The sequence below is a fragment of the Gorilla gorilla genome, chromosome 8 (genome assembly GCF_029281585.2).
Source record: "Gorilla gorilla gorilla isolate KB3781 chromosome 8, NHGRI_mGorGor1-v2.1_pri, whole genome shotgun sequence".
Classification (NCBI taxonomy): Eukaryota; Metazoa; Chordata; class Mammalia; order Primates; family Hominidae; genus Gorilla; species Gorilla gorilla.
Genome location: NC_073232.2, coordinates 13,920,502 through 13,936,308, shown reverse-complemented (window position 1 = coordinate 13,936,308; position 15,807 = coordinate 13,920,502). Strand labels below are relative to the sequence as shown.

The 15,807-nt window shown below is 37.7% G+C and overlaps 1 protein-coding gene across 1 annotated transcript; it reads right to left on the bottom strand.

The window, feature by feature from the left end:
* Positions 1-875: 875 nt before the first annotated feature.
* LOC115936027 (aldo-keto reductase family 1 member C1) lies at positions 876-15,500 on the bottom strand. Its single transcript, XM_031015453.3, has 9 exons — positions 15,341-15,500; positions 12,789-12,956; positions 11,827-11,943; positions 10,440-10,517; positions 9,882-10,004; positions 6,527-6,636; positions 6,089-6,254; positions 2,907-2,989; positions 876-1,142 (listed from the first exon to the last, which is right to left on the bottom strand). The coding sequence occupies exons 1-9, from the start codon at positions 15,422-15,424 to the stop codon at positions 1,100-1,102; spliced, it is 972 nt and encodes a 323-aa protein (XP_030871313.1). The 5' UTR covers positions 15,425-15,500; the 3' UTR covers positions 876-1,099.
* Positions 15,501-15,807: the final 307 nt, after the last annotated feature.

Genomic DNA, 15,807 nt, shown 5'->3' with positions numbered 1-15,807 from the left:
TTACCAAAGTTTGAAACCAGTGTGCTGTTTTACATAGCCTGTTTCCAAAAGACCTTTGAAGTCTTGGAACATTTGATTTATTAGATGTATTATTTCCCATTTGAATCTTGAGTGCCATGCATAATGGCTTTGGGATATTTTTGTTTTATATTTGTAACTATGCCTTGTTTAATGTATAAAACATTTAAAAGATTGAATATAACAAATGAACAGTACATTTTTACCATCTAAGAATATTTTCTAAATATGAGCTATTCAGGGGAATGTGATTAGTCAATGATATCTTCGATGTCCTGCCCCACCACAAACCAATAGGGTCAGCTCTGTGACTGGGCACACATCAAAGATTCAGGCCTGACTCTCAGCTGTGGGGTTTGTTAAGACAATGTGGAAGGTTTTCTTTTATGAACAAGATATACTGATCAAAAAAAAGGGTGTTGATATGTTTTTCCAAGCAGAGATGTACTCGACTCTGTCCTATTTAACCTCCTTATACCTGACTTCTAATCACTTTTCCTGGTGCCCTCCCATCTCCCTAACCCCTCCTCACAGGGATGCCTCCTCCCAAGGCTCCAGAAACTCTGACCCTCGCACTGCTGGAGGGAGCCCATGAATTGCTAGTCAATATCGCTCACCCTCTAGACTCCATCCTGCATGTGCTTCTTCCTACAAGAGCTAGAGAGGCACTGACTGATAAATACTTGTCACCTGCCCCTTTCCCAGAGGGTGAAACTCCACCCACTCCCACTGCAGAAATGAATCTTAAATGGTTGTTATCATCTTCCAACTCCGGCCCTAAACGTATAGGCAAATCACAATTTAGGGGCACTAGTGTGTCAGAAGGAAAGAAAACATAGAAGTTATGGAGACCAAAGTAGGTGAAGAATCTTTAGGAGAGAGCATTTAATTTTTTCAAAATGAAAAAACAAAATTATTGTCTTTCCTTTCTGGCCAATGGGCTTTGCTGTAGCTTGCTGAAGTCACCAAGCAGGAGAGATTTAACCAGAGGCGATGTGTCCAGTCACCAGCATAGAGCCATCCTCTGTGTCACCATCCACACGCAGGGCCTTCTGGTAGACCTCATGCAATGCCCTCCATGTTAATATTCATCAGAAAATGGATAATTAGGGGGGCCAGCAAAACTGGAAAGAGAAAAAAAAATGCACACTCTGAATGGCAATGACTCCATTACTGGCAGGTAGTGCAGTGATTTCTAGGAAGCTGCCGCTAGTGTAGATGTTAAGAAGTTCCTTTTCTGACTGCTCTAGAATCTGTTTCTTTGTTTAATAAATGTGACTTTATCATATCTGTATTTTCAAAATAAAGAATCATTTAATTCTATTCCCCTGCCTGGAACTTAACACATAAAACACACAAAGCGAAATGTTCAAACATATTTCTCTACATCTGTCAACAGAGCAAAGAGATATTCTGACCTTTTCTATTTCAAATTCTCAGTAAAAATGGAACTCATACTGCCTTACATTGAAGAGGAATAAGCAAGACATATGCTCATCACTAATAAACAATTTTGAGTGTGATGATTATACTGGTAGCAATTATACTTAATTACTTTACATATTACTATCTGCCTATCATATGCAACACAGTTGGTTAGATTCAGAAATGTAAATTGTTGTTTTTGATATAGGGTCCAATATCCAAAGAACTACAATGTATAAACCATTTTATAGGTAGAAATAACACAAAATGTAAAGACACAGATAAATGACTGCTCACACATACAGTTATAACTTGTTAATTACGGAATTGAGCCTATCCTTTGTGATTACACCAAGAGCAAACACTTGGAAGCTCGCAAGTGGTTTACTCCAGACCATATTTGAGTTCTACAAAATAACACTAGTGATTGATTTCATGATCCCCAAAAACATTAATCAGTTGTAAACATTTCGAATGCTTGCCACTTTTCCTTTTCTTTTTATCATCTCCGTTTTCATTTTGTATTTTCCTCTAAATGGACAAAATACTGCTAATAATATCCAACAAATTTTGGGTACTTATGATGTACCATTGTGCTTGTTTTTTTCACACATTATCTCATCATGACTAGTACTTGTTGAAATCCCTACTGCCAGCAGTTACATAACTTCTTTTTTCCCTCATTATATGAATGACATTCTATGAATCCTAGAACCTTAGAACACAGAGGAATAGTAAACGTCTGTTATTGGTTATAAATTATCTCCAACAATGGTGCTTTTGCATCTACACTCTTCATTTGATTTTAACATTTCTTCATTCTCTGCACTGAGATCTCCATATTGCAGAACACCAAGGCCAAGGGCTCCTATTCACTCCACTAAGACAGACTTTCTGGAGGCAAATGCAGTGTTTGGCTCATGGGCAAACATGCAATGAAAAGGAGGAAAAAGGTTTGAAATGATTAAAAATGCTAAATTGACAGGATCCAGCAAGCAATTCCATGTGAAGGAGGTGGGAATTGAACCTGGCCCACAAGATTGACGGAACTGCCTTTGATCTGGTAAGACATTGAGCAGGTTGGGAAGAACAAGATATAAGCACAGATTTGGAAACATCTAATGCGACCACATGGGCAATATCCACAGTGTGTACACTAGACAGTAGTACAAACGGCAGGCCTACATGGAAGGTGCAGACTCAGCAATGATCTTGGCTGCTCTGGAAAGTTCCTTGGAGTCACGAGAGCAGAGGCACAGGTTGACCCATGCTGACCCCGGGCCACTCTCCCTGCCAGAGAACAGAGCTCTGGAGTGAATCCAGGAGGAGACTTCCAGAAAGCTCCTGTCTCACCTCTGTCTCACATTGGCCTCCGTGCCCCTGGTGTGGAGGTCACTCTCAACACCCATCCTACATTCCTCCTCTGAAAATAAATTAGGACATCCATCACCAAAATTACTTACATGTCAAGGGTCAAATATCGCACATTTCTGTTTAGGCCATCTATGGCTTTCATGTCCTCTGAAGTCAACTGGAATTCAAACACCTATCAAAGTAATAGAAAACTTTAATTATTTTTAGATTACATCATTGCCAATTGGGAACAACCAAGTTCATCAGACAGTAGGTGCAGAGACAATACTTAAAAGATTGATACGTTTCGAAAATTTATGAAAGACCTCTCTAAACACCCAAGTGGTCAATGAAAACCAGTCAAAAATAAGCAGAAATCCATTCCCAGATAAAACATTTTGAAACTGCACAACACTGCAGACGAAGAGAATATCTCAGAGGAAGCTGAAGAAGAAACAAAGCTTACTCTGTGCCCACATGATAGGTCTAGAAGACCCACAAGAACCTAGAGGCAAATTTTGTAATGTCTCGCATAATTTAGTAGGTTTGATGAATAACATTGAATATCTATCTCTCCAATGAACAGGTATAATAGGAAAAATCAGTTTTCAACATCACTCAAGCCAATAATTGTCTAAATACTAACGATTTCACATTCAAAAGGTGTGGGTACTCACTATGTAAATTTGGGAGACTCTAAATATCAAAAAGATGTCACTCTTTCTAATACATTAAATCAAATAAGTGTATAAATCCACAGGGAAACTGAAGGAGTAATACAGAAAATGAGAGAAAGAGAGTAAAAAATGACAGCAATGTAACACTTGATGAATCTAGGTAAGAGGAATTGTTGCATTATTCTTTTAATATTTCTATATATTTGAAAATCCATAAAACAAATATGAAAAGTTATCAAAAACTATTAAAATCATCAGTAACAGAGAAAGTTATGAAATTAATTATATATTTATTAAAAGACTGTTTATTAATAAGTGGGAAATTCATATTATGATCATGGATTGGAAATCTCAGTATTGTCAAACATTTAGTTCTCCACATTGATCTGGAGGCTTATTACAATGTCAACAAGAGACTAAACATTTATTTGCTTGTGGAAGTTAATAAGATGATTCAAAATTTTAAATAACACATTAGTCAAGAATAGCTAAGATATTATTAAATAAATGAAGAAGTTAGAAAAATATTTGTACCATACTGGAAGTGAAACTTACTTTTTAACATCATAGTACGGAAAAGTAAATAAGTTAACTGAAGATGGAAGAGAGGCCAGATAATTGCTCATGGACATTCCATATATGTTACAGGTAAAAAAATTCAAGTTATGTGAGCAAATATGAACTTTTCAATAAATGTTGGTGGGAAATTTTGCTAAAAATTCAAAAATTAGATATGCATATTTGGATCCTTATTTCATACAGTATTTAAAAAGTCAATCCCATTAGAATTAACCAAATTTATAAGGAAAGAATATTAACACTTTTGTAAGCTAACACAGTAAAATATTGTGATAGTCCCAATATAGGATAAGACACAACACTCACCAACCACAAGAAAGAGGCATGAAATATTAGTGTACATGAAGGATAGAAACTTGTTTGTGAAAACATAACCACAGAGAATATGACAACACAGGTAAAATTTGGGAGATGTTATTTCAAGAATACATTCAAGTCTCTAAAGAATTAATATCCAGAATAAATACATATATATGTATGGTTTCTAGTTAATCTAACATATATATTATATAACACATGTCATATATCATATATATCTATATATACTAGATGAATTAGAGAACATACACATATATATAAATACTGATAATTTCCACAGTTATTTCATATTTCCTTTTAGTTTTGTGGGTTTTCTAATGTCTAAAAATATTTTTTACATAATATAGTAAATGCCATTACCTAGATTCATCAATTGTTTCATTGTCATTTTTTACTTTCTTTCTCATTCTCTGTATCATTATTTCAGAGTATCCTATGGATTTCTACACTGATTTTACTTAACATTTTAGCAAATAGTGACACATATACATATACATGATATATGTCATATATATGACATAGTTTTTATAATATATATCATATATGATGTATATTTCATGTATCTGTATATAACTAATTAGAAAACATATATATGCATGTATTCTGGATATTAATTCCTTAGAGACTTGGATGTATTCTTAAGAATATATGAAATAGTATATCAATTTATATATATTCATATTCATACATATAACTATTAATATGTTATTTCACACATATCGTATAAATGATAGATTAATTAGGAACATGCCCTCTAACAATCACATGTCCCTGTATCCACTTGCTTGGTTATATGAATTTCCAGCTCCTTCCAATAAGAAGTGGTGTGTGATTCCCCACCCCTTGAGTCTGACCAGTCCTGTAACTTGCATTAGGTGATAGAATTTCCCAGAAGCAATGGTTGGCAGCTCTGAGCCTAGACCTGAAGAGGCTTTGCACATGTCCACTCACTGCCTTGGGGTCGTGCCCTGTGCTGAGGTGAACCCTGGGCTGGATGGCTGGAGGATAAAGAACTGCATGGGAGAGGGGGGCGCTCACACAGATGCCCCAGGGACATCCTGAAGCAGAGCTGCCTCACTGCCTGAACACACATGAGAGTCTGGCCAGGAACAGAAGGAATGGACTGAGTTTAGGCTGAGCCCAGGCTAATTTTCTAACCATGGAATCTTGAGCTCAATAAATGCTTTTGCATTAAGCCTCTATGTTAAGTGGGTTTGTCTTATATCCTAAGGTATTGGTATAAATATGGTCTCCTACACATAAAAATAGAGACACACGACCACCTTGAAAAAAAAAAAAAAGGCAAAGTTAAACAAGCACTTCGCAAAGATAAAATTCTAAGAGAATAAAAATAGGTGATTTATACTACATAAACATACAAGGAGAAAAATCCGCCATGAGTTGGAGACTAAAGAACATCTAATCAATGCTTCATTATAGAAAATAAAGAAAAGGACATGTCCCCAGCAGAGGGATATGGATATCACTGACTTAACGCTAAGCCAAATCTCTAGTTTTGATCCCATCCTATTTCTCTCCACCTCTGTTGCCTCTCCTGTGCTAGAGTAGAAGAAATCCTTATGACGTACACAAAGAGTTCATGCATAAGAAACACAGGGAAATGGAGCTGGCCCAAGGCTGTCCTGAGAGCCTTACAAGAAGCACATGTGTGAAGGACACTGTGCAGGAGACCTGAGGCCCACAGCCCCGCTCCTCACCTGCATGTTCTGTCTGATCCGCTGCTCATTGTAGCTCTTGGCCAGGACCACAACCCCACGCTGCAGCTGGTAGCGCAGGGCAATCAGGGCTGGGGTTCGCTTGTGCTTTTTTGCCAAGGCACAAAGGACTGGGTCCTCCAAGAGAACCGGGGAGTTCGGGTCCACCCTGGAAGGAAAGGCAGAAATGCTGAAGCCCTGAGGCTGGGGATAGTTTGTTAGGCGGCTCCCTAAACAGACTAAGGCATCCACTCTGCACCAGAGCTTCTCAAGTGAGGCCCCTGAACAGCAGCCTCAACATCACCTGGGATCTCGTCAGAAATGCAAATTCTTCCCTCACCCAAGTCAGCTGTGAGTGAACTCCAGGAAACAGCACGATCTGATTAAGTTTTTTTTTTATCAAACCGGTGTTTTAGGTACACTTCCTGTATCTCTTATTACCATGGTTCTTCTCGATGGGATCCCAGAGCACTATAGGCAACCAGAACAATGTCTTTTGACTTGCAGAAATCCAGCAGTTTTCTCTGGTTGAAGTAAGGATGACATTCCACCTGCAGACGAGCAAGATGGAAAAGCATCAGATAATCCAAAAGTTACATTAATATTAAAATCACCAAAGTAAAAGAAGCTGAATAATGTAGAGCATTAAATTTGCACTGAGAATATTATTGTCAAGAAATGATCTTTTCCATAAAAATAAATTTTATGCCCCTCTCTCCTAAGAAAATAGAAATGCTATTTCTGAGCACAAGCAACTCCATGAACCCTATCCTGGTTTCTCAATAACTCTGACCACTAGAAGGAGACACGGCCAATTTCAGAGCTGGGATGAGGTAAGATTCTTTGAGCCTTGGGCATCAAATCATGCCAGAAATCAAGAATTTGGTCAAAGACTCATGAGGGCAGGTCTGAAAGACAAAAGAACTAGTTTCCTAATTAATAACCAAAATGCATACATGTATATGTATGTTTTCTAATTCATCTAACATATTATATATCATATATGCCATCTATGAGATACATATATATCCATATATAATGGATGAACTAGAAAACATACATATACATATAAATACTGATAATTTTAATAGTCTTTCATTACTTTTCCTTTTTGTATGATGGATTCGTATCGTGACATCTCAAATGTCACCAGTGGGTTTCCTATGAAACAAGTGCTTTTGTCTCTTAGACCTACCTTCAGGAGTCTTTGACCAAATTCTTCTTTCATATATACATATATATATGTATGTATGTATATAGCTACTGAGTAGATATGAGCATTAAAAAATAAGTAAAATGAATTAAAAATCATAGGACAAAAATCCATGAGTCTATAGTGATTAGTGAGAGAATAAGAAAAAGAACAAAAATATTTGTCTACTCTGATGGTAGTTATTATAGTAATTACATTTTCCGTACATTGCTAATTGAAGGAAGATGTTAACTTTTACCCTGACTTACAGAAATAATAGTTTATTATTTTTCTTGGTGAGAAATTACTCTTAGTAAAATTTCAGGTAAGAATAGTTAAAAAAAGTGGTTTAAATTGAAAATTTTATGTAAAAAACCAAAGGAAATAACAAACTAGAAAACAGAAATGCAGTACAAAAAAGTTCAAATCACTGATGTATACTCAATCATATGTGAAAATTTGTCATGGGAATATGACTTCTTCTGTTCAGAATTATCCCCCAGCAGATTACTAGTAATTGTTAAAGAGAAAACATGAGTTAAAAACAACAGATCTGGCCACTGTTAGCTTAACCAAGTTTTTTTTTTTTATTATACTTTAAGTTCTAGGGTACATGTGCACATTGTGCAGGTTAGTTACATATGTATATATGTGCCATGTTGGTGCGCTGCACCCACTAACTCGTCATCTAGCATTAGGTATATCTCCCAATGCTATCCCTCCCCCCTACCCCCACCCCACAACAGTCCCCAGAGTGTGATATTCCCCTTCCTGTATCCATGTGATCTCATTGTTCAATTCCCACCTATGAGTGAGAATATGCGGTGTTTGGTTTTTTGTTCTTGCGATAGTTTACTGACAGTGATGATTTCCAGTTTCATCCATGTCCCTACAAAGGACATGAACTCATCATTTTTTATGGCTGCATAGTATTCCATGGTGTATATGTGCCACATTTTCTTAATCCAGTCTATCATTGTTGGAGCTTAACCAAGTTTTTAAAACTACCTTCACCACTAGTGGGGCATTCTGTGATTGTATGCAGTCTAGTGTGGTGCAATTTGAAAAACACAGCATGATAAAAATATTTTCTTGCCCCAAAGGTTTAAGTCAATGTAATAAAACACTCTCATCTAACTTCTAATTTACAGAAACCTTCAACAACTGGGAAAAACAAGTTAACTGATATCAAAATACAACAATATAAAAACAATTGAATTCTGGTTAAAAAAAGAAGAGCTACAAAAGATATTTTGATTAAGCAAGGAAAAATTCAAATATGGACTGGATACCAAATGACATGAGGGCACTATAAATGATGTTCTTAGATACAGTAATGACACTGGAACTGGGAGAATAGCTTCATTCCTGTGACATGCTTTGAGAGGTCTCTAGGGGTCAATTGTCATCTTTACAATTTACCTTGAAGAGGTTCTAGAAACATTATATGTATTTATGCAGATATACTCCATATAACATTGCAAAATGTTAGTAATTTTGAATATAAATGGTAACATGGGTCTCCAGTATTATTTTTATCAAATTTTTGGAAAGTGTGAAAATGGCCATATTAAAAAATTGGGGAACTACTAGTATTAAAACCATATTAATTTCTCAATGCTTTTATTAAATTATCACAGCACTGTATCATTATACCAAATTCACTAATTTTATACATATGTATTTCCACTGTAGATCTTCACTGATTGACTCTAAGTTTTAAAACATAAAATAAAACAAAAAAATGTAAATTACTGGGAAAGGTGTAGTAACTTTAATGCTGAAATGTGTGTAACATTTGGGGATAGTCAATTTGATCAAGGAGGCCTGGAATCACCAGTCAAGACTCAAGGAAAAGATGGAATTATCTCTAGGCTACGAAAGGAACACATAGAGAATAGATGTGTTTAAGCAGCTGATTGCATGACAGACTCCAAAGAAGAGCAGCCGACTAGGAGCGGGGGCAGTCATAGCTCAGCTCCATGTTCTGCTGAACCTTCCTCAGTGTGGATTTCATCCACTGTGAACAGATATCTCCATAAACAGGTTATTTTCTCTTTCTACCATGGATGACCTTCATTGTCTGCAGATAATTTTTAGTGTATCTATGCCCTTGGTCAAGAAGTGTGAAAGCAGAGACACCAAGAGGCACTGAGACATCCGAAGCCCATATGAATCCCTAGTATTTCTCTTCTCTTGCTCTCACTCTCTCCTTATGTACTGTTCATTCCATCTCTTCATGGCTTCATATCTATGCACAGTTCCCTCCAAATCACCTTCCCCCATCCACTCTCTGGTCATGTTTCATAGCTTAGGGGTAAGTCCACCTTTCCCTGAGTCTAATTGACAATCCTTGGCCTCCTTGATTGAATTGACCTCCCATAAATATAACACACAATTCAGCATCAAAGTTACAACACCTTTTCTAAGACTTTTCTAAGCCGGGTACAAGTAAGATCCCTCTATGCCCTTCGAGACAGAGGCTTTGCTCTCTAGAATCTTCTCTTTTACAAAGATAAGTGGGACTAAATGAGTGGATACTTGGCAATAGGACAGAAAGAGGGGCATGAAGAACAGAAAGGAGACGAGGCTGAGGGTGCTCACCTGGTTGCAGACAGGCTTGTACTTGAGCCCTGGCTTGTTGAGGATCATCTCCAGCTGCCTGCGGTTGAAGTTGGACACCCCGATGGACTTGGCCAATCCTGCATCTTTACACTTCTCCATGGCCTGGGATAAAGGAATTGTGAGGTGTGGAAAATCAAGATAAATGTGACACAGAACTGTGAAAGTAACAACTGTCTAGATATGACAATCAAACTAGCTAGCCGTGGTTCTTAAAAGGGAAAAAATAAAACAGAAAATTGGGGAAGAAGATAGTGATTGCAAGAGTAAGTATTTCTGTTTCCTCCTTGGGAAACTGGAGAGATTAGTGAAAAGGCAAGGAAATAAATCCCAGTCCTCCTTACCCCCAATTCTTCTCCTCCACTTCTCTCTTTTGTATGCCTGTCATTTCTTTTTCCTCACTGCTCACAAAAACTACCTTTGTAAAGTTCCTAAGTTTTTGATCCAATGGTGCATTTTCCATACTTGTACTAAGAAGATAGGAAACAGATGTATCCTACCTCATCTTTCTTATCTGTTCTCTCACCTCCAAACACTCACCTCCCACGTGGCACAGAGATCCACTGTGTCAAATAGTATTTTTCCATTTTCATCTTTTGGGATCACTTCCTCACCTGGCTGAAGTAGAAGCAGTCAGTTTAGTGATGTCACAAGTCAATTTCTCCACACATAGCCATGCTCTGAGGTACATTTAAGGACACTAATCCTCCATGAGGTAGGTGATGCAGTGCTCCAGAGAGTGGTATGTACAAAGTGTACTACATATGAAGGTATAAGGAATGTCTTCAGGTGACAGGCTTCCTCTAATCTCTTACAACTATTATATGTATAAATAAATACCTCTTTCTGGTTCCTAATGGAGTGTCATCATTGACTTTCATTGACTTTCTTCTGCTCCTATAATTTTCTCTGTGGCAATACCTCTCTTCAACTGCAAAAGACCTTGATATCCAGGTATAATGGATTGTACTTTTTACCCAGGTGCCACTGTCAGAGTTCTTTATCTCCCTGAACATATGATGTTCCATGCACAGGACCATGAACCAATCATGGTCAATGGAGGTGTTTTCCAGGCTAGTTTGGAAATTAGGAGATGCACAGGAGCTCACGCTAATGAACATGGGCCTGAAAGTGCTCCAAAGCCATAAATGCCACCAACGAAAAAGGTTGGAACAAATATTTAAAAAGCCTTTTGTAATAAAGCAGAGATAAGGGTGGAGAAAGGATATATTTTTAGAGTTTTTATCGAATTCTTAATGTAGCCCTGGCTTTGATTTCCCATTATCATATCTAATATACCCTTTTGCATTAACTAGCCTGACTAGTTTTCAGTACCTTAAGACAAAAGTTATGAATGACACAAGAATTCATGGCTAAGCAAAAATAAAAACTCCAGTGTGAAAAGAGAGGAAGCAGAAGCAACAAGGTTTCCCATGAAGGTTTGTAGTTTAAGACACTCCCGGACTGAGTTCTCGCCCCTTGAAAAGAGGCAAGAAGATGGAAACTCATTGTGCACCCTATGTGCAGCAGGTTTTCTGGACACCACAGCTTCATGAAACTCTGTGTCTGTGAACATCCCAAGAGGTGAAATCAGGAGTCATAACTTAGACCTTGTGCCTTCAAGGAGATGATTGTCATTTCCTCAAGTTTTTGAGGCAGAGATTCAAGGAGATGATTGTCATTTCCTCAAGTTTTTGAGGCAGAGGCTTTGAGGGTTCTGCACTTTCTTTTCTTATAGACATGCCATCACGGAAGTATGGATTCAAAATGTACCCCATAGAAAGGAATTAGGAGTCAGATTTAGGGTTCTTCTTCCATGTTATAATCCCTATGTCCTCCTAAGAAAATGCTTAGTTCAAATATCCATAAAAATAATATTTATGCTGAGAACAAAAGTGAAATTAATTTGATCACACAAGCTGCCTACCTTTACAGACACTGGAAAATGAATAAGGTAGAGGTCAACATAATCCAATTGAAGATTTTTCAGTGACCTTTCCAAGGCTGGTCGGACCAACTCTGGTCGATGGGAATTGCACCAAAGCTGCAGAGGTTAGAGAAAGGAAGTTGTGTAATGAAAACTTGAGCCAATTTTACTAGTTTGCTCCACCTAATATTTAGACATTTTCTACTACTTCAAAACTAATGACCACAGGCAAAATTATTCTCTCTCTTCTTGTGATGCCTTTTGTTCTGCCATATCCTGATGAACTTTATAATATGTTGGATATATAGTTAGTACATATATTGAATGAAAGAGTGAAATTACTCAAAAGGTAAAAGTTGTTATCAAATCATAAGCATACCCATTATCTGAATTATCTTTGGTAAGTTTTACAACTCATGTTAGTAGTGTAATTATTTCATCTATTTAGCCCAATGGGCAAGATTAAGTATCTTTGTGGTTTAGAAACTGAGGAAGCAAACAGAGTTTTTAATATGTCAACTTGGGCTGGACACAATTTGAGATAATGTAGGCGTTATTCTTTAATACTCACAGAGCTTGCTTATATTGCTTTCTCTCTCTATGATCAACATAATAATGGAAACTGAGAATCATAACAAGTGTAAGAAACTCACCCAGGAGGTAAGAAATAATATAATATGATTAGGATTTTTTCTGATTCTATAGTCTATGTTAAACCATATTGATCTGTGCTGAGCTCAAAAAGTAAAGGCACTTTGAAGGCATGAATTGGAACACTGCAAAGATGAGAAAGCCATCTTCACTTCCTGCCTTTGATATTAGTTTTAATACATGAGTAAGTGTGAATAAATCGTAATAAATAAGCACAATTCACCCTCTAGTATGGATCCAGTCATAGAACTGCCACCTCCACACAATCACAATAAATACATGTGCACACAAGCTCCTCATAGGCACAGTACCTTTGAAGTGTAGAATATGTCTTCTCTCTTCACACTGCCATCTGCAATCTTGCTTCGGATGGCCAGTCCAACCTGCTCCTCATTATTGTATAAATGAGCAGAATCAATATGGCGGAAGCCAGCTTCAATTGCCAATTTGGTGGCCTCTAAAGCTTTACTTTTAGGAACCTGGGGGAGTAACCAAAGGTAGTATTTTCTGACTAATGTGCCTGAGAGTTAGTTCAGGCACAAGTAGCGACGTTCACAAAAATCAGCTTTTCCTCCTTTCTTGGATGAGTTCTGTGTGTAGAATCATGAGCCCATCCCAGTCTCCCTGGGTCTTTCCCAGTTAGTAATAAAGGTTGGGCACAGCAGGAACTTCTGCAGTCCCAGAAAAATCACTGCTTGACCACTAGTTTGGAAGTGTCCCCAAAACAATTTCAGGTTCAGTCATTTTTTGGAAAAATTAACAGGATGCAACCTATAGTTATAGATATAATCTTAATTATTTTTAGTATGGTAAAATTAACACAAGGAATGGCCAGGCGTGGCGGCTCACACCTGTAATCCCAGCACTTTGGGAGGCCGAGCTGGGCGGATCATGAGATCAGGAGATCAAGGCCATCCTGGTTAACAACCCCATCTCTACTAAAAATAGAAAAAATTAGCCGGGCATGGTGGCAGGCGCTTGTAGTCCCAGCTACTGGGGAGGCTGGGGCAGGAGAATAACGTGAACCCAGGAGGCGGAGCTTGCAGTGAGCTGAGGTCGCACCACTGCACTCCAGCCTGGACGACAAAGCGAGACTCCGTCTCAGAAAAACAAAACAAAAACCAAACAAACAAAAAAAGAAATTAACATGAGGAAATAGCCACATGGAAGGAATTATGAAGGAATACAGTGTAAGCTCCAGTGATTCCTCTCCCACCATGTTGCACAGAATGCACTGACTTTACCCGGAATCATATTTTGTCAATGTATGTGAACTGTTGTCTACAAGAGATGCTCTCTACATACTCCATTACTAAGATTTTGTCTGGGACTGGTTACATTGACTCACTCTGCTTCGCAGGCACAAAACTTCCAAAAGTCTCCAAAAGGAAAGCAGGTGCACAGAAACTCCGCAGTTTGCACAAGCAGTTACTTACAGCCACCATTCTTATCAGTTAGGAAATAGTGAGAAATCCACCTTATCAGATACCAGCAGGTTTATATGGGAAACAGGCCTGTCTATGGATAGCAGTCTATTATGTCAAGTCTTTTCTACACAGCCATTAGCCATTCTGTTGGCATGACAGAACTAAATAGTAGGTGTAAAAATGTATACTCTAAGGATATTGATTTGTATAAGAAATAGACTGCAAGGAGTAAGTGATTAGCAAAATGGGGTTCAGTTCCATAAGTTCAAGGCAACTCTTTTAGGAAACATATGATTGCAGTGAAATTTACAATTATTGACTTACGTAACAAATTTGGATACAGATTTGAAAGTATATCTTTTAAATGACAAAAACAGAAACAAAGCAAACTGTTTTCCTATCTGGAAAGTATTTCAGAGGCTTTCTTTTTCCCATAGAATTACAAGGAACTAGATACTGGGTCTCACAGCCCTCTCCTCATACCATCCTTGATCATTTCTTTGCTGTATGAGTACTCAAAGGCTTACCAAAGCTGGAGCTTCAGTGGTATCCTCATCTTTACTTCCTCTCCATGCCAATTTATATTACAAAGTAAACCACTCCTGTCAATGGTCTTCAAAATGTCCCTTTGTAAATCCTTATATTGTATAGATCAGAAATGTGAAACTCAAATTTTATGTAACTAGTGCTTATTTACACACATTGTATTCCCAAGACAGTCTTGAGATACAAGTTTTCTTCCAGTGTAGAAATAGCTAAGTCTAGAAAAGAAAATCTATTCCATTAATTTTCTTGTCAGAGAAACAAGAAATTTTTCTGTTACAATATTTTGATACAAATTTGACCCATATTAACAAAGACAAAGAATTTAAATTTTCCTTGTTAGGTTCTAGTATTTTTTTTTCTTAAAATGAGGATATTTTATTATTTCAGGTAATTTTCCAAGAGGTGAGAAAAGTACATGAGAAATTATCTTTAGGCCGGGTCTAGTATTACAGTGTGGTGCTCAAGGCCGCCCATCAGAACAGTGATACTCTCCCAACAGATTACATGCACCCCGTCTCCACTAACTTTTGCCATAAAAATTCCCCTGAATTGTGTCTTCTTGGAAGAAGTAAATATCTGTTCGACTATACAAAGAAACAGAGAAACCACTCCCATTGCAATCAATCTTCAAGAGAGGGAGCAGGCAAGCCGTGTTCTTTCTGCTGAGTTTTATAGACTCTGACAAGCTGTGAAATAAACATAAACAGAAGACAAAACAGTGCCCCAAATAAGCAGTAGATGACCCTGTGACAAGACGGCATTGCAGAACAAAGACTGACGTTTAAAGGGGAGTCATGCAGAGTAACATAGGAACACAAGCCTGACAACCTGGTCAGCTTCCACTTACTCTAGCTCCTTTGAACTCTCAACACTAAAAATATTATTGTTACCTCTGCAGGCGCATAGGTGCCAAATCCCAGGACAGGCATGAAGTGACCATCATTCAGCTTCACACACTGATATTTCGAATCCATTTCTGTCACTAGCCTGGTTAGCAAATGTTTCTTCCTCCCTCACAGGCTATAAGAGCAATGAGCTGGCAACGCCCCTGAGCACACTGTCTGCTGGTTAACCAATGGCATGTGAGAGGAGGGACAGAGGCCGTCTTACACAAGCTGTGATAAAAATTGAATCCAGTTCAACCATTTCTTACCTAAGAAAATTCATAAGTAAATTATTATGTGGTCATGATACACTCATTAATTTCTCTCTGAAGTGTTTTTGCTATTCCAGATCTCTATATATGAGACATAAACTACTCAAAGAGATTTGTAGAACAAATTGTGACTTTACATAAGAATACAGAAACCTCTAGCGGCACAGCTCTTTTTTGTTTGTGTCATGATGATGTTCCTTC